This window comes from Chaetodon trifascialis, chromosome 4 (genome assembly GCF_039877785.1).
Source record: "Chaetodon trifascialis isolate fChaTrf1 chromosome 4, fChaTrf1.hap1, whole genome shotgun sequence".
Taxonomy (NCBI): Eukaryota; Metazoa; Chordata; class Actinopteri; order Chaetodontiformes; family Chaetodontidae; genus Chaetodon; species Chaetodon trifascialis.
Window position 1 is genome coordinate 3,493,714 of NC_092059.1, and position 26,550 is coordinate 3,520,263.

The following is a 26,550-nucleotide window of genomic DNA, read 5'->3' on the forward strand; positions in this document are numbered from 1 at the left end:
TTCTTTAAATTCAGCACCAACGTCCACTTAGACTGAAGCATGAACTGATTAGAATTAGAAGGTCAAAGGTCAGTGTGATGGCGTTTTAAATCCAGAAGGTCAAAGGTCAGCTTCACTGTGATGTCATAACAACTTCTTCTTCTTCTTCTTCTTCTTCTTCTTCTCTGGCCATTATTCAGATTATTCAGATTGTGACCATGTTTCACATTTGGTCAGATGCTGATTTGGTGACTCTAATCTTGTCTGTCCTCCTTCAAACTGAGCTGATTGTTCAGATCTTCTGTTGAACGTGTGTGTGAAGCGTCCACGTTTTACAGTCTGTAGCTTTTCTGCAGCAGCGTCCATATTTGAAGCGTTGTAGTCCAGCAGAAGCTGATTGGTTGAGGTGATGTTGAGCTTCAGGTGATCGTTGTTGCTCCATGTGAAGCTCCGTCAGTCCTCTGAGTGAAAACAGCATGCCAATATAGTGAGAACTTCCATTTCACCAAAAATAGCTTTTATTAAATTCCTTTTATGAAGTTGCCACTGCAGCTGACTGGTTTTTGGAGGCAAACAACGACGAGGCAGAAAGTCTGGTTCTTCTTTTTTTAAACTAGTGTCCTGCAGTTTTTCAGTGCTCCCGTTTCCAGTCTTGACGGGTCTTTCTGAATCTTCTAAATGATTTCTACCTTTTTTTCACCTTTTTGTTTCATTTGTTGCAGAGGAAATTGAAGTTATTCATAGTGGCGCTCTTCATGCAAATGTGGGTGCGCATGCCAGTGACTGTTCCACATGCAGGAGATGATAAATGCTGCTGTCACTGAGGGCGCCGTCACGTGTTCGATGCTACACGAGAGGGCCTTTAAGCAGCAGCTGTCACATCCAACTGATGGTGATTTTATTTGAATTCATTGTGTGAAATTGTAGAAATGTACATCAGATGAAGAAGAACCAGCAGTGCGTGTGCGTCCCGTGTCAGCGCGAGTTGGCTCAGGATCTGACAGCGCCGTGAACAACGCGGCTGATGTTGAAAAACAAGCTGAAAGTCGTCAAATATCTGGCGGTGATGTCCTGTGACACGTTAAATGTGCTCCTCGCTGGCTGCGTGTGTGCAGCTGGACCTTTAAAAACCATCATAAACTAAGTCAAACTCTATTGTCTTTCAGCTCTGACGTACCTAACCCACCTCTGAAGAAGCAGAGAATCATGGGTATTGCCTCGCTGTGATGTGATGCTTTGATTATCCGTCGTTTAAGAGGAGAGTCTCTGCTCTCTCTCTCTCTGCTTGTTTGTTCATTCATGCGTGGTGGAGCTTTTCACAATGCTCAGTGCCAAGGAGAGTTAAAGTACGCTGAGTTTAGGTGCTGCAGAGTCTCTGGAGCTCTGCGTGACAGAAACCTGGTGTGCACCGTGCAGAAGGCAGCATCAGCCGAGTGGAGCGTCATGTGGCTGACAGGAAGCAGCTCAGGGACTCTCAAAGCTGAACTGGTTAAGTCAGTGTATGAATTGAGGATCTCGCTCAGCTCTTTTCTTCTGAGTGGAGTCCGTGCTTAAGTCAGTGTTCTTTCACTTAATACAATCAGCCTCAGGGATCTGGAGCCTTCATGAGAGCTTCAGGTGATTTACTGACCTGCTGTTGTGTTTATGGCCACCTGGATAAGTCCAGTACTCACTCCTCTGTTAGCTCTATTTCCTGAGGGAAATATCTGGCTCTTTGGCAATTAAAAGCTCCGGTTAGTGCTTTACTAGCTAGTTGCTAACTGTGTCTGGCTGCTCTTTGGTGCTGAGCTGTAAAGCTTATTGTGTTGCGTTGCGTTTCACAAGAGGAAAATTATTAAAAATAAGACCATAAAAACAAATTACAAAGATCAGACAGCAGCTGCTGCTTTTTAAAGGTGTCAAACATGAGGGACGTCCAGTCAGTCGTGAGTGACCTACAGGTGATATAAGGATGCAGCAGGTCAGAGGTGTGCACAGGTGTCTGACCATGCAGGGCTCTACGCGTGAAACACGAACCTGAAAGTGAACCCTGTGCTTCAGGGGTCGCCAGTGTGCAGCGTTTAACGTGCTCAGTGAGTTAATCAGAGCGTTTTCACTTCTAATAGAATGAGTGGTTAAAAAAAAAAAAGAAATAAAAAGAAACAGGAAGCAAAGATCCCTTATTTGCCTCGTTCATCCTACATACTTGCATATGTTATATCCCGTATTTGCAGACGCTGTTGAGGAGCTGTGACCGCCTTAAGTGAGAGCTGACGTCGTGTTTCAGGACAGAACTGCTCTGAAGCTCCAAACTCCAGCTAGCGTGTATGAAAGTTGCTACGACGCCACATATTGCACATCCATTATGCAATTTTCTCGCCAACCGCCTGCCTGACGACGAACGAGCCTCTGTGTCGTTTAAGTCAGAACTCAGACGCATGCATCCAGAAATAGCCACAGCAGCACTGGTGCAGCTCTGTCAGGTGGTGTTATTATGTAAATACATCTTCAGCGCAGTGTTTCCTCGTCGCAGAAGCTTCAGTCTCACAAAGACCGAATTTCTCTCTCTTCTGGCCTGTGATGCAAAGGAGGAGTTATTGAAGGAGAGCAGGATCAGTTCAATATAATTCTGCTGCTTCGCACAACAGGCGAAGTTAACTTGTTAATGTGGGTGTGTTGAGCAAAGAGTAAAGAAGTGGTATTTTTGTGTTAATGCACAGCTGAGGCTCCCTTTGTGTGGAGCCGACAGTCAGAGGTTATGCGGCAGGTTGATTTAAGCCAGTCGTCTTAACGAACCTGCTGGCTGTGGACTCAGCAGGACGGCACCGATCTCTCTGTGTTAATTTGCACCTGACACAGTCTCCGTTTCACAGCCAGAGCCAAACAATCACTGCCAGAGTCATTAAAATGTAATGCAAATTGGCTGTTATTAATTTCTTGCAGGACAATGTAATTAATCATTCTCAGTCATTAGCTAATTAAGTCTGGTGTGTCCTCACCAGCCTCGAGTAACAGGAGCTTCAGCAGTAAATAGAGACCTTTGCTGCGAGTCTTTGTGTAGTCAAACACCGTGTAATGAAACAATTTGTTGAACGTTAATATGAGAAAATCAGCCGCTCTCTTTAAACAGTTCATCATTTTCTCTAATGCGTTAATCTCCTCTGTTTGGTTTTTCTCACAGGCAAATCACAATTGAGGAAGGTGAACAGCGGGCTAAAGAGCTGAGCGTCATGTTCATAGAGACCAGCGCCAAGACGGGTTATAACGTCAAACAGGTGAGTTCAGACGACGTTTGCTGCTTTAATCGTGAACTCCAGGCTTCGCTCCTGCAGCTGATCTGACTGCTCAGCTGTCCGTCTCGCAAATGACTTTATCAAATAATGTTTCAAAGCAGCTAATGGCAGGTTACAGCTAGCTGGCTAGCCTTAGCTTGCTTGCTCGCTAACGTTAACGCCAGAAAAATACTCTCTGAGTGGCTATGTTAGATGGCTAGCTTGCTAAATTACTTTACCAGCTAGCCATGGTACAGGGGACCACCAGCTAGCTAAGATAAATGCATTGCAAGTGCACTTCAGTCACATTTGTAGCTCTTCCTGTATGTATCAGGATAAAACGAAGATTATCTGTCATCCCACTGCTTTATGTCACACAGTTCATGCTAATAACACCTCTTTACATGTGTCGACATGATGATTTGCCCACTGATGTATGGATTAGATCAATAATGACCTCCTCAGAGTCTGGTAATGTCTAGTTTCTCCACGGTTATTGAGGCAGCTTAAAGGCACCCTGAAGACTCTCGCGTTCACATTCACTGTTCTCTCATAAAACATTTGCAAAGCTGATTTTTTGTGTTAAATGTGCATGATTTACCTTCATGTTTACACCCTGGCAGCCTCCAGGCGTCAGTATGCTTCAGATGAAGCGCTTCCTACGGTGTCTGAACCCCCCCCCCCCCCCCCCACACACACACACACCTTTCCATCCATGACCTGACATTCACACACTTCATGCAGCAAGTGTGTGTTAATGACAGAGGAGGCGTTGAGTGCGTTCCGGCTCTTCTTCATTGCTGCTTTTCCTGCCACATTTCTATGTTTCTTTGCACATTACCGCCACCAGCTGTGCAGTAGCAGTAATGCATGAAACTGGCAGCAGGAGTGTGTGTGTCCTTGTGTGCATGCACAAGATGCAAACGAAACATGGACCCATGCATCAACACATGTTGGTTTTAGTGGTTGTAAAGCTCACAGGGTCCTTTAAAGGTTTCTTGTTTTTCATGCAGACATCGCTCATGGAAGCAGAACACAGAAGAAAAAGTCTTTCTTCTGTGTACGTTCATGCTGCCACCACCAGCATCTCACTGAGACTGAATGTGCCTGCATTCATTCTCTGTAGTGACTTATAAATAGAAATTTGTGGGTTGCAGATACAAAGCGAAGGGCCGCGCGCTTCAGCAGCAGTGATTTGTCTCCTAACAGATGTTTGTTTTTGAAAACAATGACTGTCTGTTAAGTTAATAAGCGGTGAGATGAAGGCTGGCTGCATTGTGTCTGTCAGTGGATGGTGTGGCTGACAGGCTGCAGCAGCGCAGACAGAGGAGGCTATTCTTCACCTTACTGCAGGACCGAGGACAGGATGGAACGTGGTGGTGTGAAACCTGCCAGACAAAGGTCGCAGTGCTGCTCCAAAGGCTGCACTGTTCGCTCTGTGCGGCTGTGGCATCGCTCCTCACTGACGTCAGCAAATTTAAGCTTTCAGGCATCAGTGTGACAGTCTTTTATGAGAAACTAATATTTTTTAGCCCGAATTGAGATGAATTCAAAATGTGTTTTTTTTTATTTTTTAATTCATCTCCACTGTTATTTTTATTGTCTTTCCAAAGAAAACTACTTAGAATAAGAGCAAAGGGACACACGCTCAAAGGTGTGTACGCTAGCTGTCCGCTAGCTGCTGGGACTGAACCACACAGCACTCTTCCAGCCAATCAGCAACAGGTGGTGTTTGTGTGAGGTGAAGGAGAGGGGAGAGAGAGGGGAGAGAGGGGGGAGAAAGAGCAGTAATGGAGTGCAGAGTGTGTAAACCAGTCTGCTGTTACAGCTTCATTACTACATAATAATAATGTAACTTTGACAGCAGACACCGTCTTTATGAACTGCAGCAATCTAAAGTTAATATGAATAGTGGTAAATGGCTGCATGGAAATGAGGAAAAAGCTAATAAAAATACAGAGAACACTCATTTTGTCTGGATGATTGTGGATATTGAGTCACCGGATGTTATTTTCACTGAATGAATCGATTGACTGTGTGTCAGACGTTGTTGTGTTGATGTTGTTTATCTCTGATTCTCTTGTGTTTGCAGCTGTTTCGGCGTGTGGCGGCTGCTCTTCCCGGGATGGAAAGTATGCAAGAAACAAGCAAAGAAGGGAGTATCCTTTGACCCATGACGCATCATGAAAATCCCCTTTTCATGGCAGGAAAACTCTGTTTTAATGACGTGTGAACATCGTATTAACAGGCCCAGAGGAAACGTTTTCTCATTTCCGTCTCTGTGTGATAGCATCATTCACTGCCTGCTGTTAAATTAAAGCAGTTCCACGGGTGAACTCTGCACACGGACACCTGTTTAAATAGGTGTCAGCTACCTGTCCAATTATGACGCTCTGTTTTCCAGCAGGAGTGGGCGGCTGGCCGGTCGGACGGAGGGGAGGTTTGCTCATTTAAAGCGGTGACGGAGCCTCAGTGTCACCTCATATCTGCTGCTGTCAGCTGAACATGTCACAGCTCCACCTGTGGAGGATTCGTCACGGGCTGCAGCCTTCGCTTTTTCACTCTTACAACAAAATGCTAATGTTTCATTCTGCAGGAAGTCGCACATCATACTGCAGAGTATTGGAAGTATCACTGAGAGCGTCGTCGATATCTCTTGGGTGTTCTAAACACTTACAGTGGAGAATGTATTTGTTTTGATTGAGGAGTGATTGGACTCATCGTGCTCTCTGTGGAATGAGTCACAGCGCAGAGACGCACGTGTTTGCGTCTGATGTCAAAGGAGATAAACACGACAGATTTTAGCTGCAATTTTCATCAGTGAGTGAAGAGAGGCCCTCAGGCTCCTCTCACACTCCATTTTTACATCTGTGGATTTATCCGACGACGCAGGAACAATAAGGCAGCCTCACTTCACGCTCGCTCTTTAAATGATTATTGTAGTCTTTGCTTAAAGAGGCATTTCATGCATAATCTATCCGCTCTCCACTTTGATTGGTTTGATTGTCAGAGAAAGCATTTTAGCTCCTGAAACCATGTTTTGGTTTGAAGCCCTCACAATTCTGTGTTTACTGTAATCTAACACTGATGTTAGTCTGCGCTGTGAGGAGAGAGAAGAATTCAAAAACAGATAAAACAGACCAAACCACGATGACAGCATCACATCTGAGTCACTCTGCCCTCTAAATAAAGAGCAAAAAATCGGCCAAAAATATGCATGACTCAACTAGAAGTCGTTCATTCAACCTTTATCTCACCTCGAAAGACCGTCGAGGAGGCGTCCTCATTTACAACTGTGTCGAGATACAAAACAACAAAACAGCAGACAGTGAAACAGTTATCTTCAGAATAATAACATGCTATCAAGAGAGTGATGCAAACAGAGGAATGAAATAGAAGAAATAAATAAGAGAGATAAATACAATCAATTAAAAGGCCCTCTGCAGGTTGTTCTGTGTATCAGGTGCACTGTGGCATCAGCCCGTTCTGTGAGCATGAGTTCATATCAGATAATACATAATATGTTTTATTCACTGGCATACAATCAGCTGTGTGGCCAGAAACGAAAAGCCAGCCCCCCCACACACACATCAAGAGGTAGACAGACGACAGTAAGCATCAGGCTGCAGCTGTTTCCATGCATGTTAAGGCACGAGTGCAGGTCAGTCCGGCCGCCTCCGCCACGTGTCACTGCATCTGCATGCAGATCCGCCCCCGCAGGCAGGTGTGAGACGGGCTCAGAGCGGCAGACGTGTGGCTTTAATGTTGTTCATGCTGCGATCATTAGTTCAAGTCAGAGTCTGACACTGTGGCCCCCCAGCTGTGCTGCCTCGACGTTTGTTCACAAAAGAACATCTGGAGGAATAATACACATCCTCTGGAAGTAGAACTTAAAGGCTTCATCTGAATTATGATCAGACTCAGTTATGACTGATACAGACAGCAGCGTCCCCCTTTCACCCCCTGCAGTACTGTGGCCCACGTCTGCACCTTCAGCTCACCTCATGAAGGGTCTCCTAACGAACAACAGAGACTATGACAGCTAAGGCCGAGTGTTTTAAGACCTACAGTGTCCTTTAACTGTGTGATCCGCAAGCTGAAATATAACCGATCAGAGAGTAATCACAGACAACAAACCTGTTGGTCAAACCAAAAACGGGTGACGCAGTGGTGGAGGGTTAGCGTCACCCTCACCTGGTTTAGTTACAGAGGCTCTGCGGAGCATATGGGCCACATTATGGTATAGAATTGAGTATTTAGATGATATAGTTTAGAGAATATTATAGATCCAAGTCGAAGCTGACAGAAGGGACTGAGGGAAAAACGTGCAGTTACTTCAGCGCCACAGAGAGCACCGAGGATTTATGGATACACAGCAGAGATAGACGGCTGATAAACCTCAGTCATAAAGGATCTGTGAGCTTTTTGGCCATTTTGCAAACAACATATTGCCCACTGAGTACATCTGTCCTTTAACGGCCTCTAACTCTTTCAGCACTGAACAGACGCAGTTGTCCCTGAATGTTTGCAACTAAAACAACGAAAACAAAATCCGGAGACATTTTCTGCATCTATAAATCAATGCATTGCATATTGTCGCTGCTTCTCCTCCGACAGCGCCAGTCCTTCACATCCTCCTCAGCACACGAACTGGGTGCCATCTCTATGGTAACTGGGTGAATTATGAAATTGCCTTTGATTGGCGTGTGTGCGTGTAGCGCCGCCGTTACTCCTCCAGCGTGGAGCCGTCTCACAGGGCGTCCAGATGACCGCTGCAGCATTTATCTGCTCTAACGTAAATATAAGTCAGGTGCTGACCTTGGTGTAGTGAAGGAGTGCCTTCATTTGTCTCCCCGTGCGGCTCTGATTACAGGCCGCTGGTCGTTCACCGGGAGTCGTCCGCTCGGCCTCAATAACACACTCAGTCACCTCTGAACTGTGGAGATCACCCCTTTGCTTTTTATTGCAGTCTGCCATATTTCCTGGTTATAATGCATCACTCTCATTCAGCCAATTACCTTTATCTCTCCCCCTGTTTTTTATCTCCTTCTTAATGAGTCGTAATGGATGTGGGAGTGAGCCGTGTGTGGTGATGGATGGCAGGTGATGGCAGTTCCTCAGCAGCTCTGTGCCTCTGCTGACACTGTCACTTAATGGAGCAGCTCCTCTGTTGTTATTGCCTCGTGAATACTATCGATTCCACCGGGAGAGCGGCAGAAATGAGCAGAGTCCAGAACACGGACATGCATGTGAATATCTCCATGCATGGAAAATTCAAAACACGTGTAACCAACAAAAAGTACGTTTTCTCACTATGTTTTCACACGTTTCTGTGAGCCCCAGATTTGTGGCGTTCGGTTGAAGCCACATTCGCAGTCTTCTCCCTTTAAACTGGGGACAGACGGGTCACGCTGATTTATGGTGGACGTGAGGGCCCACAGGGGACAGTCTGCTGCTCTCTCTCTGACAGCGGCTTCATGCAGAGTCACTGGGTATTATAACCACTGCAGGTCTGCAGAGAGGGAGTGAAGAGGGTGCTTGACCCAGATCAAGTGCTGGGGTCGTCCACGTTAATAAGAGGGAGGCAGAAAGCGAAATAAATCAAGGCAGAGTCGTGCTGCTCAGAAAAAAGCCTCTCGAGGAAAGGTGCCATTTTCTGATTTTAGTAATGAATTGTGTTAAAAAGGAGTTTTATTGATTCGGGGTTTAATTGTGAGGTCTAACAACACGTCATGCTGTTTCCATTCACAGCGTCTTCAAGGCAAAGCTCTGATGTGTTTTCAGTGATGCCGTGGTCTTCATGCCGTGCCATGACTGTCACTGTGTTGTGTTCTGCTCAGCATAAAATTACGAAATACAGCTATAACAGAGGATAGACCCCACAAAATACAACGATTTTCAAAGCTTCCCCGATCAGTGTTTTTATTTTAACAGTGAATTGAATGACCTCATAGTGATGAACCCACAGAGAATTAGCACCACATTCAGCTCTTTGCATCGTCTCTACAGAGCGTTTTAGCATCGTGCAGCTCATTGTTTTGACTCTCATCACATCAGCCTCATTTCTGGTTTTAGTCTGAATATGTTCAGCGCTACACAGCTGAAGCACAAAGTTAGCAACTAGCTGGTGAACACATTGGAGCATTTAGCAGCTGGAGAGACAGATATTTTCCTCAGGAGATGCTAGAGACAGCTTAAAGAGAGTCAACAGGGGACCACAAACACGACTCCAAATGAATGATAATGCTGCTCTGTAACCGCCGGATGTGTAAATAAGCGACTGACGATGAGTCAGTCTTCACAGCTCGTTTCCACTGCGTACAAGTAGCCAGAAAAACTGAGCACGCTGGGAGTTTAAATTAGCTCTAATTTCTAAAAGTCTGTGGCAGAAATCTTTTCACAGCAGCAGGGATGATTCTGTCAGGCAGCCATGAGTGCATCAGATCTGCACCACCAAGAGATCAGATATTTTCTGGATGCATAAATCCATCCCTCAGGAGTTACAGGAGGCCAGGACAGACCTGAAATAAGAGGGAATACACCTACACGTCCACACAGGTATCAGAGGACTGACGTTCAGGACTGACGCTGCTCATTTGGTTTGGTAATGTTGGCTGCTGAGACAAAGCCTCCACATCTCAGACGGGATCCGATCCAAATGGGAACACGGATGTATATTTGCATTCCCAGGCCGTCCTTCAGATGTCACTGTGGTGTCATGCTGTTGTAAGACAGGCTGCATTTAAGAGTGCAGGATGGACACGTGGAAGCCGCAGTGGGACTGTCTCCAGACTCACCTGTGGACAGTATGTAGGCCAGTTTTTGCCGGCCCCCTTCTCATACATGCATAATGTTCACCAGGAGAGTGAGTGTGCTGCTGAGCTGCCACGCTCACCAGCAGCTGCATGTGGAAGCATTCACAAGCTCTCAGTCAGGAAACACTCCCTAAACCAGCGGAGGTCTGCCTCTCAGTCTCACCTCTAAACATAAAAAACGCTCCGGAGGCTCGGCCGGGTATCACAGCTTCTCTGAATTGTGAGGAAAAACTGCAGAATCATTCAGACTTCCAGCAACAGCTCATTAGCACGCCATTGTTCATCAGCTCTAATTGTAGCACAGCAGTGCCAGTGATTTTTGCCAACATCCATTCTCAGTTTATTACCCAGCTGACAATAGAGGAGTTTTTCCTGTAGACCTGTCAGGTTTTTAGGATGCTTATTCCCACCGACTGCTTTCCCACCATGTCCAGAAACTGACTGCAGATCATATTTCAGGAATATTTTAAGATATTTCCTCTGTTAACTATTAAGTCATGTATTGTTGATGTGTTTTGGAAATATGGAAATATGAAACATTCATGGGATGTAGCAGCATCTAGTGGTAGTAAAGTGGTACTACACCCCTCCATTGGCGGTAGTTTTGGTTCCCTGAACGCAACATGAATGAGAATTAGAAGAAAACCCTTCAGTTTCTGAATTTCCTCTTTGAAAATATCTGCTAATTGATCCATTCAGGTGCTTGTACCTGAAAAAGATCAATACCAAATGTTTCCAGAGCTTCCTTAACGTCCTCCTCCAGTGATCGACATCAAGCTGGACAAACCGCAGGAGCCGCAGACCACCGAGGGCGGCTGCTCCTGTTAATACTCAGCACCGCCCCGGAAAGACGTCATTTACACCACATGCTTGTTATGTTGCTTCCTATTGGTTAACCTGCAGTTGACTTTGCACGTCGAGAATCTGGCCTCCTCACCTGACTCCTGGTCATCGGTTGGAACTAGCAATATGTGAATTTGGTTCTAAAGTAGTGTAGCCTACTTTGTTAATGAAACTGCCAAAAAGTCTTACAACTTGCAAAAAAGAACAAAAAATAATGTGAAAAATATCCCTGAGTTGCATATGTGGATGCAGTTTTTTTTAAGTAGAAAGGAAAGTTTCCCCGGTTTCTTTTTTGTATATTTTTGTATATTCAGGGAAATCTCTCTGGAAAGGTTGTTTTTTTAAAAGATGTGACAACCGAAGCTCGATGTTTGAGAGCTGGACGAGATCAGATGCGTTTAGACGGGTTGTCATGGATCCCGCTGGTCTTACAGGCAAAGATGGCGGCGCTCGGGCCTGTGAGCCCTGTGGGATCCATGGCTTTACCTTCTAGACGCCACAGGACAAACTGAACAGGAACATCTCGAGTATCTAATGCATGCCTAGTTTTTCAGCATAGGTACTGTCTACCAGTGTACACAAGTTTGAGTATGTAAGTGGTAACGTTGCACCCGTGACTTAATGCACTCATCATGACTAGCCCGAGTCTTTTTGTTCCTGGAAACTGTTGAACTGGATTTGTATACTTGACTTCAGAGTATCTTTTTGTCGTGCGTGTGTGTAAATGTGTGCTTTCTGTATAGGCAACGTTAGAACGCTGTTATTTAGAGGGCCACCGCCACGTCATTCGTGCCACATGACGGCACCATTTAGGCCACCGTTTGTTCGCAGCGCGTCGTGCACTCGACCGCTCGCGGCGGCGTGAAGCTGCCGTTGCATCGTGTGATCTCTCGTAGTTGTGATTATGGTAGTCTGCACATACGCTGTAAGTGAGCAGTGGAGAATCAGAGGACACCAAGTTCCCCGTGTGGTGATCTGTACACTTTAACGCAGGTTCTGCGACCGACGCAGACCTTTAACGTCGTGAATCAGTGCATCGTTTCGTTCCGGACAAAAGACTCATTTGCACACGTAGACATTTCAGGTCGCCATGAAGTTCAAGCTTCATTGTAAATGTACAGTCACTTCATTGCAGAGCTGTCTGATCGTCATAGTGTCACACGATGTCCCCGCTGAGATGAGCTTTTCTCTGCTGCTCTGTCTAAACTGACTACTGACGTTGGCATTATGCAATGTTGCTTAAATTTGTTCATTTTTTTGTTTTGTTTTTAGAGCCAGGTATCATAACGCGCTGCTGCTGACGTCGGCCAGTGTGGAGAACACTACTTTGATTTGACTCGTCTTTGAAGTGAAACCTTACTGCACTTTTTAAGAACATGTTTTAGAGTTAGAGTGACGACGTAAGTCCTAGAAACATGGTTCGAGAAAATAATACTCTTTACCTGCGGAACATTTGGAGTACTGTGTCTTAGAGTAGAGTCCAACATCCATGAATCGTTCACACGTGTCCAAAAAGGGGAGCACTGTTTTTAACCCGACATAATGAGCCAAATAATAATAATAATAATACTAAGAGACACGGTTGGATCGATCGTCACAGGAGATCTAGACTGGAACACACTCTCTTGTGGGTTTGGGGAAGACAAGGACAGGTTGCATTTCAAGCTAAAATCCCTCAAAATGAGAGAAAATGTAATAATGGATCAACCCTCTGTGTTGCTGCCTATTTATTATTTGAAACAGGAATGTACTGCTCTCATTACCGACCACACCGCCTTGGGAGGAGAGCACTTTTTGAGAAATGACTCAATGGGTATTTATTTTTAAATGAGGACAGATGAGTAATCAGTTACTGTAGACGTCCCTTTGTATTTATTCCCTGTCCATTAAGTCCACCTTTGTCTCCTTAAGGCCCATTTTAACATTCCCTGGAAACGGACCAAGTAATGCAACAAATGTCTTTGCATGTCGGGGGTCTGCATTTGAGGATGGAGACCACGGGGAGCTGTCGCGGCTCTGTGCAGCAGACCCCGTCAGTCCAGAGCTGGCTCTCCATTCACACTGTACAGAGATCTAGCATGTCTCTCCAAATGATTAATAAAGATGTCTTATTACCAAAGTCATGCAGAATTCTTCTTTTCTGTGTCCTGAACGTTCCTCTCACGCTGTGTTGGATTTGCCTTTCACACACCTGCTGTTTCACACTGCTGCTCTCTTACTTCACTGCTGTTTGTGGTCGACTTGGTTCAAAACACACAGACTGAAGAGCAGCGAGTAAACATACGACTGGACCATGAAGCTGGAGTCTGTCATGGTCAGCGCTCGCAGCCCAGGAGGCACATCTGCAGTTTGCATGTTGATATATTCACCATTTTTTGCCTTTAGTGCATTTCCTGTCATTGTAACCTGTAACCAGTGGATATATGTCTGCTAATGGGTTGGAAATATCAGCTGAAAATATAGATTAATGGTTGAAAGAGTAATGAAGTCCAAATAATTACCTCAAATCAATGAAAAAATGGGTCAAATTGTTATTTAAATGAAGGATGAATTGATTTAATAGTTAGCTAAAAGGATTGAAATAATCCAGTAAAAGTAATGAAAGGCTGAGATGTCCAGTTTCAACCTAAACATTGACAATTCAATCTTATATTAAAAACATAATAAAGACTTTTCATGGTGTTTCTGATCACAGTCACCGGATCGTGGGTGGTGTTCATGAAGGGACATCAGAGCTCATCTGACAGGAATGTGGTGCTCCATCAGAGAAACTGGTCTAGTTACCAGTAATGAAGCGATATTTCTGTCAGTGTTCAGTATTTGTATGTGTTGCGGCCTGCAGGTTTCTGTTTTGACCCAACAACACGTCCTCAGTTTCTATTGATGACTGAGGCGATACCTGTGATTGGAGTCACCTGCTGTATTAACCAGGGCGGGGTCAATGCTGCAAGAGGCCCCAGGGAGAACATGAGCCGCTGGCCCCCGTTCAGTATGAGTCAATATCAGCTGAAATATTAAAGGCTTATATCGGCCCCTGGGCCCCTCTACGAGAGAGGCCCTCAAAACTCAGGTCGAAAGTCAGGCAGCACCAAAGTAAGAGCATGAAACTTAAAGAAGGATCAGACACCGTCTGTGTTTTCCAAATTAAAAGTCAGATTCTTAAGCAATAAAACACTGTTGCTTAATTCAGTACAATGAGGGATTTTACTGCCGCGGTGGTATTTGGCCTGTTATGAGCGGTAGCTTATCATAGCTAATGCTAGCTGATGTTAGCTAACATTAGAGATTACAGTCATCTTCCTGACTTAATAACTTTTCTCTGTTCCTGTTAGTTTGTTTTCAGCTGTTCACTCTGTATTTGCCACAAGTTGCAAAAGTTACAGTCTCTTACCAACAAACTGTGAATATTAGCCAACACATTTGTAATTAATCAAATTACTGCATCACTGCACCCGTCAGTGTCTGGGACCTCTGGGCTTTACCTTCTTTACTCAGCCTCTAATCCAGCTTTGCTTTTGGCACTAACTTCTGTCCCGTCATTGTTTCCTAATCTGCTGTATTGCAAAAATACACGAGTACTGAAGGTACTTCTGTTTACTTACAACCAACACTGAGTAGAACACGTGTACTCATGAAGGAATGTAGTATTCGTCGCTGCAGTGTGGAAACTGTGTTGCACCATGTTTTTTATTGCAAAGACTTCCCACCAGAATTCATCCCATAAAGTCTGTTTGTATGCTGCCGCACCTGATCTGAAGACCACTTCATTAGTCAGTCTGACCAGACAGTACTGCACTTAAGTACAATTTTTAGGTACTTTGTGTATTTCTTTTTTGTGCAGCTCTACATTTCAGAGGAAAACACTACATTTTTACTCAACTGCTTTAATCTGATAGCTACAAATTGTCTGCACAGATGAATATTTTATATACAAAACATATGACAGTTACAGGGTCAACAGAGTACTTTTACTTGTAATACATTTCTCTGATAATACTTTTGTACTTTAATTCCGCTTTTGACTGCAGGACTATTACTTGTAATTGAGTATTTTCTACTTTGACTGAAGTAAATGATGTAAATACTAGCTCCACCACTGCCAACCTGCACTGGGAGTCGTTCCTGTTCTGTTCCACCCTGATCCCAGTGATCAACACCACCAGGGCCGCACTGGGAGCCAGTAACTGCCTTGCGAAACTGAACCTGGTACTGTGCCACTTTCACAATCGGGCTGTTTGTTTGTTCTCTGCAGGGTTTCTGCCTTCCTGCTGGAGTCCAGGCTGCAGCTGTGACAGCCAGCTCTGCTCATGCCAGTTCATTTAGAACTTGGATGCAGCTCTCCGCCTGTCTGGCATCGTGGAGGAGATGATGTCAGTCGCTGTGATGATACTTAACCGTGGGAACGCAGAAATGGTACTGAAAGGCGCATTTACACAACACCCATTAAAATATGACCCAGTGTGCCTCACGGGCAACAGCTGACGCAGCCTGTTACAACTAGCTGGCTACCAAACCAGTGTGACAACTAACAGATTTCTGGCTTGATCCAGCGCATCTCCAAACAGGCACGTCACAGTGACCTTAATGTGACTGTGACGCCAAACACTATAATATGCAGCGGCGAGCTTGAGCTTAGATTTGTATATTTCTGAACTAATATGTGCACATACGGTGACACAAAAGAATAAAATAATGATCCAGTGTTCTAATATCTCTAACTTACTCGCCAGATGCTCATTGAATGAGTTTATAATCCGCTTTCATGGTTGAATGAGTCCTTTGTGGCATGTTTTTGTTGCGCCCACAAAAAGTAATATTCACATTATGCTGTTCAGAAATCTACCGGCTTCACTTTTTTCAGTCACTTAAATACTTAATGTGTCACATAAATGATGTACACAGTGAAGAAGAGGAGTGTCGCGTCTTTGCCTCGAGCTCAGGAACCTTTATTCATCTCCCACAGTGTGAGATCAGCATTAATTAGTCAATAAAAACAGACGGAGGAATTCTTTAAAAAATAGTTTAATTAAATACTTTGTCAGCTAGCTATCATAAATAGAAACAGGAGGTCACGCTGAACGTTCAGCAGCGGCTCTGCCAAAGGGAACATCCTCAGGAGACCATCTGTTACGAGGGGGTCTCCGGGTGTGAGTCCCACTGGGACAGCTGAACCAAATCCCACGGCACCAGCTGGGAGAGTTAAGCCTAGAATAAATAATGGGGAGACCGGGCACCTTAGCCTGAGGACAGAACAATGTCCTGACAGGAACACAAATGAGTTTTCAGTGCTAACGTTCCCTCCACCAACTGGTTCTTCTAGCACGTCCTGAGCGGAGCTGTCACGCCGCATGTCTCTTTTTAAACCGTCTCCTCAGTTGAAAGCCTGCGCCAGGATTTCATCTCGCTTCAAGAAAAGACAAACAGAAAAGCATTAGTCCACATTTTCACTAAATGCCTGTCTGCCCCCTGTTGCAGCCACAAAGTCAGAACTTACACATTACTGCCGGGCACGATCCTCTCCTGGTGCTGCTTTGTCAAGCTGAACCTCCTGAAGAACGCGGGCAGTTTGAGCTTCGTTCTGCCGGACCTGGAGGAAACACTGAGGGAAGGTCCTTCGGTCAGACAGGGTTTTACTCCAACAACAAACTGTAGCACTGCAGAGCCGAGGCGCTGATGAGAGGCTCTGTGGACAGATGCGCTGATTAGCACCGACGTGTGAACGGGAAGGTATGGCTGGAATTTTTTGGATCCAGGCTCCAATTCTTCAAATTCAACACTGGTTTTAAAGAGATTCTCTATTCAGCTGAACATCTTCAGTCCTGACCTTACAACAGCAACATCATACAGTAAACTGAAAATCATGGAAAGAGGGGTCAGAGGTCACAAAGTTTTCTGCTTGTAGATGAAGAATCTGCTTTTGTAAATAGTCCATAAACAGGAAGGAAACTGAACCTACAACTGCAGCAAACCAGCAGAAGTTTTTCCACAGATGTCCACAGATGTGTGTGAAACCCACCATTCTGCTTGTAGTTTAGCTTCCATCCTCTCCTCCTCAGCTTCTTGTTTCAGCCCACCCTCCTCCTCCTCCTCTCCCTCTCCCTCGGCCTCCTCCTCCTCCTCCTCCTCCGGTATCTGCTCCCACAGCTTGCTGTTGACCCACAGAGCCTCCTGCAGGCTGAGGCCGCGTCCTATGCAGGTCACCCGGCGACACAGCGGGCAGCCCACGGTGAGCAGCCCACTCCTGGCCTGCGACATGGTCTCCAGGCAGGGGTCGCAGAAGGTGTGCCTGCAGTGGAGCACCCGGGGGATCCTGTCTGTCCTCGAGTAGGGCGAGAGGCAGACGCTGCACTCGCCGTCCTCGCACAGAACCATCATCAAACTGCACTGATGAACCACAGAATGGAGCAAGTCGACCTGGTTGAGTTGATCTGGATCCTGTAAGTCCCAGTGAAAACCACTCCTCTATCTAGCAACTGACGAGCGCTTGTTGATGGCTGCTGCAGGTCCCCGTGTGTTTCTGTCTGTTAAATAAAAAGCGGTTTTGCAGATGGTTACTACATGTGCCGCTGGGTAACAAATACAAGCCCCATCACTGCAGTAACATATGAAAAATCAAGAGATTTTTTAGCAAAATTGAACTGAAAATACATTAACATTAATTAACTTACGTCTTGTAAATTTCACAGATATCTCTCAGATGACACTTCAGTTATTTTATCATTTCGGCATAATCAGATGAGTATGTTTTGAGTACAGTCAAGACTGTGCTGACAGGAAAGAACGCTGAATAACACTAAAATTGATAAGCATAACACAAACCATCATCCACTATTAAACATTATATTTGAAGGAACAAAGTGTATGATGATAATAATAGTAATAACGCATGTGTGCAAAGCTTACTTACAGTATACTTGAAGCCCCTGTAATGATGTTAGTCCCAGAGTATTGTCCCTTTGGACTGTACAGCACAGACACACTGCAGTGAATGGAGAGACAGCTCGTCTGCCGCCTGTTAGGAGTGTCTGGTGTGTTTGTGGGGGCGGCACAGAAACGGCTCTCCCTCTTCTCATGGCCCTAACACTGACAATGCAACAGCTGGGGAAGCAGGGCGGTGGGGACGGTCTTTGTTCAGTGTGTGACGGAGGGCAGGTGGAGGAGCGGGTGTGGGAGGTTGAGGATGAGTGGAGAGGGGGTACAGGCAAATAATGATAACGATTTTAAAAGTGAAGCATATTATTGTAAATTCGAATGAATTAAAAATGAACTAAAAAGTGGACGAACAGATTATTTTCTGAAGAGAAAAGGTTGGGCTCGTCCGGGATTTGAACCCGGGACCTCTCGCACCCAAAGCGAGAATCATACCCCTAGACCAACGAGCCACACTCACATGAAAGAACCGTCTGGTTTTAGTATCTACTACCTGACATTTTATGATTTACATTCACATTTGTATTATCCATTACACTTTGGATATGTCCTAAGGTCTGCGCCACTCAAATCCCCACACAACTACACGTTACGTTTCTCTTGGGATAGCACACGCTTGTTGCAACCTGCTAGCTAACGTTAGCGAGGAGTCTGTGACGATCTTTTGAAAGGCACCTAAAGCAAGTCAAATTGCATTTGGAGAGCACGTAGAAGTATTTAGCGATAAGGTAACGCTAGGGTGGTATGAACTTTAAAACAACAAGACCCAGTGTCTTCATTCAGTCATGAAACAACATGCGGCGAGAGGGATTCTTACGCGGATGTTTGAGACCTTCCTTACCGCTAAGTTTATGTGAAGCCGGTTAGCCGGTTGCAGCTTATCGTTAGCGCGCAATGTTAACTATCGTTATTCATTTATACCATTGCGGAACTCAACATTGTTCAAAAAGAAGGGCTCGTCCGGGATTTGAACCCGGGACCTCTCGCACCCGAAGCGAGAATCATACCCCTAGACCAACGAGCCACGTGTCCATGTGAGTCAATACAATCCAACTTAATGAATTCACTGCAATGCCTGACTTGATCACATATATCCTATGATTATTATTATATCATTCCCCTAATTATTACAAACCGTGCCAATTTATCTCGTGACTATCGTAATTAAAATTTCGGAAACAAGTCTCATTACAGTGTACGAAATGTACTACAGCATCTTGTACCTTTAAACGCAATATACTTGGATTTATGTTCTATTTTTTGTTGTATTCCATCATAAACGCTAGCTAGATGTACATCGAGCATGTCTACATGTGGAGCCTCACCTGACCCGTCACTCAGAACGTACAGCGTGCTGAGGTCACAAGTTGGGGGAGGAGTTACCGCCTCACATCATGAAGTCCATACAAGTTAATGTAGTTCTGTGTTGTGGCGTATAGTTCAGTTAACGATGTAAACAGAAGTAGTTGGACGCGATGAACTAGCTAACGTAGGCTACTAACGATTGCTAGCCATGTTAGAAACTTTAATGATCGGCTTAGTTCACTCAGGTTTGATCCAAACTAAATTGATGTAACCTTAGTTATTTAATTTCAACTCGCGCAGCTGAACCGTTGCTAAGTCGTTAGCTAGGAGCGTCAATGCTGTCACAGAGGTTGCTAAGTTTGTTAGCTTAGCATGTAGCTAACTTGAGGCAAGTTAAAAGTGTGCATAGAACCAGTACGTCCAAAGTTATTTACAAGACTTGATCCACCGGCAGTATGGCTTTCAACAGGACGGAAGCTTCTCTGGATTCTCTGCGGAATCCTGATTTAAGGTAACTGTGGCTAAAGCTAGTTACTACCGAGCTAACGAACTTCATACCAGACGCAACCAGTGATGGTGAGGTCTTGCAGAGATGGCAGCCTCTTGGTTATGTGGCATGTTTTGATATTTGTGTTCCAGCTCTGTCCTGTCATCATGTGAGCCGGAGCTCCAGGAGCTGATGAGGCAGATTGACATCATGATCAGTCACCAGAGGAGGGAGTGGGAGGCTGAGATGCAGGCCATGGAGGTCAGACTGAAAAGTGGGGAAGAGGAGCTGCTGACTTCCAGGAGTCACATTGAACGGAGGGACCTGGAGGTGCAGCCGCAGAGCCTTCCTCAAGTTTTATTTATTAAGAGTATAACCAGAGCATTTCACCTATTTGGTAACAAATAGAGCGATGGAAATACAATTTCAATCACTCCCCTTTAGTCTTATCTTGGAGTATTTTTTTTGGTCTATCACAGTATCATTGTGACTGTTTGACCACATCCTTCCTCTTCATGGAATTGTCACTAAAAGCGTTATCCTGATGTTTTCCCCACATTTTTATAATACCATTTCTGTCTTTACTCCTTATTGTAGATCGCATTGCTCCGCAAGCAGCTGGAGGAAGTGCAGCCGGGCCGACAAGAGTTGGTTACCAAGTACGAGCAACAGCTGCAGAAAGTCCAAGAAGAGGTCAGTGTCAGTTACACGATTAAAAACAATCAGTCTTTCAATTAATTGATCAGTAGATTGAAGTATGCATAGTTTTAGCCTAACAAAGGGTCAGTAAACAAAACACTGCTAAGGCAAATTTACAGCTAGTCATTTTCTATCATTGCAGACAGAACAACCTTAGACTTTACTCAACTCACTGAACATAAGATGACATTGATAACTAAAGTTTAATACCAGAAAATTCAGCATTTTTGTCCTTAAATGACTTTGACAGAACCATTTTCAAGGCCTGTGATTGAAGCTTGAGTTTGAGAATGCTTCCTTTTCCCCTGCAGTTAGATAAACTAAAGAGAAGTTATCACAAGCTTCAGCGCAAACAGCTCAAGCAGACCAGTGGAGGAGCAAACGCTAAAGAGAGAGTCTGTTCAGAGGTGACGCCACTCAATGAGAAGATTGAGGTACAGCACTTTGTGCCTTGTTCCTCACATTATGACCTCTTCAGTCACTGGTTTCTCTTTGCTGCCATCTGCTGGTTATGTGGAGTATGAACATCTTTGTCTGTCCCTGCAGGAGTATCACCAGCTCTCTGCAGAGTGGGAGCAGCAGCGCATCCAGTACCAGAAACAACTGACAGCACTGGAGTCCCAAAATAAGAGCCTTACTGATGAGCTCACACACACGAAGGTAAAAGCAGATCGATTACACGATCATGTCACGGCAGCACCGCAGTCAGACAGTTTGATGCTGAGGCGAAGTGGAGGCACGTTATGTTTCTCACATGTTTTCTGTCGTTTGTTTTCCAGGCCCAGTGGGAGTCGCAGAAGGAGAGGGAGCACAGGGAGCGCTGCTTGGAGGTGCAGCGTCTGAGTATGCGGCTAGAGGAGGCTCAGGCCAGCCGGCACTCACAGGAGCTTGAACTGGAACGCCTCCGACCCCTCGAGATGTGGCTGGGACAGTACCAGAGAGAGCAGCAGGTTAGCAGGATGATGGGAACGTGTACGAGTATATTAAAGCTTGTGACGCGCCTGAAGACGAGCTGAAACCTACAGCTCTCACCTTCATAGTGTTTTATCAGGGTACATAGGAAAACTGGTACAGTGACGCATCTCTAAACTGAACATTATTTCACATCAGGAGAGTTTTCAGTTCACCTCTGAATCATAGACCAGCTGCTGCCTCTGAGGGCTGCTGATGATGGAGAAAATCAGCATCAGATATGAGATTTGCACTAATCAATTCACCAAATTTAAATAACCCCAGTTTTTATTTCACTCTGTTCCTGTCTCTGTCTTCACTTGTTCTGTCTGATTATCAGCCTGTCAGTCATCCGTGAAGCGTTTTGCACCACACTGACCTCTATGAAAGCTTCCATACGAATAACTTTGGTTGATTGATGGAGGATCTGGTGTTAAGCAGCAGATCTGTGCTGCATCGAAGGAGCTTTAAATGTCATTTCAGCAACTGAGGATCGTCTGCTGTCCCACAGGTCCTCGCAGAGGAACGGCAGGAGCTCCACGCCACGCTGGACTCCCAGGATACATTTGTGCGAAGAGCCAGTCTGGAACGCCAGAGACTTCGTAATGAAGCTGCCAGACTCAACCAAGTGCTGCACGCCAAAGATCAAGTCATCCGGTGGGTTTATTCTACCTGTAAATACTTTGTTTTCAGCCATCATGTCAGGCTGCAGTACAGTAACAATACACAAGAGGGCGCTCTGCACTAATAGTGGAAGTAGGATGTGCTATATACGAGTAGCTGCATTACAGAAGTTTAGTGCTTGTGTTCTGTATGAAAACAGTTTTCATAGACGTCAGTAAAGCACAGTGACGGTGTGTTTGTCCTCAGCTCTCTGGAGGACTGTCTGGCTGCTCAGGGCTGTGCTGGTGTGGAAACCCTCAGACAAGATCTGGAGAAGACCACGACCAGGCTTCACTGTGCCCAAGCATGTGAGGCTCACCTCAAGGCTGAACTGGCGTGTCTGAAGGAGAGGTGACTGCTGCCTCCTTGACACTCACAGTGTCATTATTCTGGACTAATGAGCTTAACTTGTCTTAAATTTGTGGTATCAACATGAGTTTCCCTGTGATGTTTTTATGATTTGCTCAGACTGGAGAGGCTGAGCCGCCAGAGAGCTGACCAATCAAAGATGGAGGAGCTGAGAGGCAGCAAAGCAGAATCTGACTCCTCTGTTGCTGAAATGAAAAAGGTCAGAAAACCTCTCGCTGCTTTTGTCGCAGGAACTGTTGAGTTTTTGACTTTGACCGTCTCTTATCTGGATTGGTTCTGCAGCTCAGAGAGGAGCTCCAGAGGGCCAAGCAGACTCACAGCGGCGAGGTGGAGGGAATGAGGAGGGAGGTGTCGAAGCTGACCGCCGAGCTGCACCAACGCGACCTCGCCATCGCCGCACTGGAAGGCTCCTCGTCCAGCGTCAAGCAGCAGCTCCGTTGTGAGGTGGAGCGAGCTGAGCAGAGGACGGCCGAGCTGAAAGTAAGCACAGAAACAGGAAGAAGTTTTTTATAAACATTAGATATTTAACTGAGCCTGAATGAGGGCTGTTTTTCATGTCTCCAGGCACAGCTCCGACAGGGAACATGTGAAACATTATGCCTGTGAAACATCAGCAGTTACTGAGTTAGAACTGTTATTGTGAGCATGTTAGCATGCTAACGTTAGCATGGAATAAAGTCACGTTCATAGACTGATCTGACATGTGAGGAATCTCCTTGTCTAATTAAAACTGGTTCACTGACTTTCAGGGTTTATGAGACAGATGTTGTTTTCTTTGTGCATAACAAACGTTAATTGAGTGATAAATTTACCAGAGCACATTTAATAAGGAGGACAAGACATGCATTTAATCTGTGTCTGCATGTTTAACCTTGTGCTGCTGCCTCTTCGTTAATGTGACAGCATTCAGTCCGGCTGATTAACGTTGTCACTGTCACTGTCACTGTCACGTAAAGGTGATTTGGGCAGTTCACACAGTTCCTGTGAATAGCTTCATTATCGTCTTGGTGCTAACTCCTTGTCGTTAAGGGTTGACAAAAACTGCATCGTGCTTCAATAAAAGAAGTCCCATTTTTCTTCTCCTCTGACTTTCCCAGATGACTCGGGCCCAGCTGGAGACGCTACAAACCGAGAACCAGCATCTGAAGGTTCTGCTGCAGCATCTGGAGCCTCAGTCGCCGAAGGTTTGCGTGCTTTGACGCGGTTCTTCTGTGCTCATTATGCAGCTTCACAGACCACAGCAGACAGGATTCCTTTCTTAATTTGGCCTCAGCGCTTGTTTCCAAATCTGACTCATCTCTCTACTTTCTGCTCCCTGAACCACTTTGCCCTCCTCAGAGGGCCGATTCCTCACTCGCATCGCTGAGGGAGAGTTACGTGTCATCTCTGAGCAGCCTGGAACAAGAGAATCGGCGGCTGAGGCAGGAACTTGCTGAGGTGAACGCCCGCTGTGAGGTCTCCAGCCGAATCTGCGGAGATAAAAATGAACGAGTTCTGCTCAGTCACGCCGCGACGGACCAACCGCAGCCTGCTCAGGACAGGTACCCTGCATACACAGACGCACAGGAGCACACTAAAGATCACAACTCTTATGCATCTTCTTGCTCTGTCTGCAGCAGTGAAGACACCAGATGTCACAATCACGAGGAGGAGGCACAGGCAACAAGAGCCATGCTGCAGCAGAACGGCGCTCGCTCTGAAGGGGAGATCGAGAGGCTTTTCAAACAGCTGCACACCCTGTCCTGTTCCCCCAGAGAGCCCTGCTGTAACCAGGCCCAAGACAGCAGGTCTCCTTCATCAGCATCCTCCTCTTCCTCCAGCAGCACAACACTCACCAGGAGAAATTCAGCTCCAACCCGAACCGCGAACGACTCTGCTGCTGAGGGACGACGCTCCAGCTCCGAAGACTCTCTGAGTTTAGTGTCCAGAAGAAGAATCGTCCCCTCTCCAGCGGTGAGCTCGTCGCTCATGAGTCCACGGCTGTGATCAAGGTCCTGCTCTGCTGGGCTCCTTCTTACAGGTGTGTTTGTTCTCTGTCCCTCAGGAGCCTGTGTCAGCATCACCTGCAGACAGTATGGTGTCTCGTTTCCTGGAGGAAGAGAACTCGCGGTCCTCGGAGCTGCTCCAGAGGCTGGACGCCCACATCCAGGTTATGAAAGAGAACAACGTCAAGACGGTGTCCAAGTACCTGCCAAGCGGCTCAGCGCTCGAGTCTGGCCAGACGTCAGCGCAGACTGGTTAGTGGTTGAGTGAGATGGAACAAAAATGGAAAAAAGTGCCTTGAGCTGTTGTGCCAAAGTGCCATTCTTGCACTTCATTGGATCAGACACGGTGGAGAGTGACATTGGTTGGGCACTTGGTGTGCGCCTCACTTCACACAGCTTTTCATATTTTTACAGTTTGCACTTTTAAGTTCAGCTTCACAGTGCTGTCACTTCGCAGCGTTTGAGGCCCACTCCGTCCCCGCAGTGAGGGCCCGCCTGTACGAGGTTCCACATGTGCCGTCGTGTTCGTCGTCTGTCGCTGATTACCTCAGAATGTTGTGATTTTTTTTTCCTTTTCTGTTGATCACACATTCATTTTATCTGCGAGGCGGCACGCTGTGTTTTCAGTGGAGATGCATTTTTGTCCCGTCACATCGAGCTTATCTCACAGAGCTGACAAAGGCGGACTGATTAAACGCTTTGCATCAGCTCACGGCATTTGAACGCACCGCAAAGACTGCAGCTGACACACTCTGCATGTTCTGTTCCTCCAGGAGAGGCAACAGAGGCTCAGTGGTCTGTATTTGATCCAGAAACACAAACAAACTGGACCATTTTACCATTTTACACCACTGAGGATCTGTTTGAGACGGTGTCGTCACAGTCTGGAGATTATGCTGACCACCTGAATGTTGCACTGTACAGTTTTGCTTATCACAGTCCCAGTCAAAAATGATAGTTACAGTTTCACGGAGCCCAAAGTGACACCATCAGATGTCGAGTCTAAAGGTACTTTCACACCGAACAGCAGGATTTAAAATGTGACCGTGGTGGAGCTGTCAGTCAAACTCTGTAACAGACCAGAGGAGGTGGTCTTGGTCCAGCTCCAAATGAACTCTGATCCAACTTCTAGCCGTACTCTGCAAGTTGTTAGCAGTTGCTCGGCTTGTCAGGGAGCGAGTCGGGGTCAGATCTGGAGGAATGCAACGCGTCCAGCGGGCGTCCGTCAGCACCTTCTGCCTGTGTTAACACTGTTGCTCACTTCGCTCTCAGGTGCTTTCAGTGCAGTTTGGAGAAAATGAACCAAAGAAACAAAAACACAAAACACATCAAGTTCACCAAATCTTCAAATGACAAACTCAACGTAGTTGTGAAAACACCGTAAAACCCAGTGCAGCTTCCTATGGCATGCTCAGCTGAGACATGATGGTCGTCAGCCGAAAGTCAACAGCGGCCGGCAGGTGAAGAGCTGAGAAAGTGATCGCTGCTCTTTTGTGCCCGAGATGTTTTGTGCTGTGCTTTCTGGGAAAAACAAGCCATTTAAGGCAACATTAGCTCTTACACACCTGTTTGTGTTTGCACAGGTTTTATTGTCAGAGCCTGATGGAAACGTGCCTCAGTCGTGCCTTTAAGAGACTGAAATCACCTCAGAAACTGTTGCCTGTTCGTGGTGTTTTCTGCCCTGCAGTCACAAAACTGACATTACGTGGAGATCCTTTGCACTTTTCCTCAAAGGATGCTGCAGATTCCAAGCTGCCTCGAATGCCTCACCGATGCGAGCTTTGCGTTGAGGTCCGGAGAAAAGAACGCCGCTGCGAGCCAAAGAGGTGTCCATCCCTGCACGTCTGTCATAACGGAGAAAACACCACATATGTACATGTCTGTGACATCCCAGACAGAGGGGAGGGAGGGCAGCTTAAACTGTAGCTCCGCTCACCCCCACCCAGCTCCGCCACCACCCACGCACCCACCCTGCAGAGGCCCTCTGGCTAGTCAAGTGCAGGAATGCGTGCACCATGCCAATGCTGTCATGAACCTTCCCCTGCGGCCTGCTTTGTCCTCATCATTAGAAAGCGGATGGAATGTTAATATCAACCATGTGGGGCGCTCAACCTCAGAAACGCTGAAAGGCCAGAGGGGAATAGTTATATGTTGCAGCTTCCTGATGAAGGCACACGCTGACAGAATGGAAATAAAGTGGAAAAATCTCAAGAAATCTCTATGTGTGTTTTGTTCTTGCTGTTGTGCTCAGGAGTCCCCCGAGTCCACTGACT

The 26,550-nt window shown here is 46.0% G+C and overlaps 3 protein-coding genes and 2 non-coding genes across 6 annotated transcripts in view; 2 read left to right on the forward strand and 3 right to left on the reverse strand.

Annotated features, from left to right (window-relative positions):
• rab6ba (RAB6B, member RAS oncogene family a) overlaps nucleotides 1–11,103 on the forward strand; it is a 46,884-nt gene extending 35,781 nt beyond the window's left edge. Inside the window, exons 6-8 of the mRNA XM_070960400.1 lie at nucleotides 3,140–3,233; nucleotides 5,323–5,389; nucleotides 10,809–11,103. Of these exons, the coding sequence (XP_070816501.1) occupies nucleotides 3,140–3,233; nucleotides 5,323–5,389; nucleotides 10,809–10,873 (226 nt within the window). The 3' untranslated portion in view covers nucleotides 10,874–11,103. The remainder of the gene's footprint in view (nucleotides 1–3,139; nucleotides 3,234–5,322; nucleotides 5,390–10,808) is intronic.
• A 5,100-nt stretch (nucleotides 11,104–16,203) lies between these two features.
• On the reverse strand, nucleotides 16,204–17,862 carry LOC139330660 (RING finger protein 208). The gene is made up of 4 exons (XM_070961700.1): nucleotides 17,796–17,862; nucleotides 16,905–17,409; nucleotides 16,383–16,487; nucleotides 16,204–16,292 (listed from the first exon to the last, which is right to left on the reverse strand). The coding sequence occupies exons 2-4, from the start codon at nucleotides 17,261–17,263 to the stop codon at nucleotides 16,247–16,249; spliced, it is 510 nt and encodes a 169-aa protein (XP_070817801.1). The 5' UTR covers nucleotides 17,264–17,409; nucleotides 17,796–17,862; the 3' UTR covers nucleotides 16,204–16,246.
• Nucleotides 17,863–18,198: 336 nt separating this feature from the next.
• On the reverse strand, nucleotides 18,199–18,270 carry trnap-ugg (transfer RNA proline (anticodon UGG)). Its single transcript has one exon. It is a non-coding gene; the product is annotated as a tRNA-Pro (tRNA).
• A 500-nt stretch (nucleotides 18,271–18,770) lies between these two features.
• trnap-cgg (transfer RNA proline (anticodon CGG)) lies at nucleotides 18,771–18,842 on the reverse strand. Its single transcript has one exon. It is a non-coding gene; the product is annotated as a tRNA-Pro (tRNA).
• Nucleotides 18,843–19,356: 514 nt separating this feature from the next.
• Nucleotides 19,357–26,486, forward strand: cep63 (centrosomal protein 63). 2 transcript variants are annotated; one of them, XM_070961019.1, is made up of 14 exons: nucleotides 19,357–19,634; nucleotides 19,763–19,940; nucleotides 20,208–20,303; nucleotides 20,621–20,743; nucleotides 20,856–20,969; nucleotides 21,089–21,259; nucleotides 21,772–21,917; nucleotides 22,131–22,274; nucleotides 22,392–22,491; nucleotides 22,575–22,772; nucleotides 23,390–23,476; nucleotides 23,631–23,833; nucleotides 23,909–24,245; nucleotides 24,337–26,486. In XM_070961019.1, the coding sequence occupies exons 1-14, from the start codon at nucleotides 19,579–19,581 to the stop codon at nucleotides 24,532–24,534; spliced, it is 2,151 nt and encodes a 716-aa protein (XP_070817120.1). In that variant the 5' UTR covers nucleotides 19,357–19,578; the 3' UTR covers nucleotides 24,535–26,486. The 2 variants fall into 2 exon arrangements, with proteins under 2 accessions (XP_070817120.1, XP_070817121.1); XM_070961020.1 differs by having other exon boundaries at nucleotides 23,912–24,245.
• The last annotated feature ends 64 nt before the right edge of the window (nucleotides 26,487–26,550 follow it).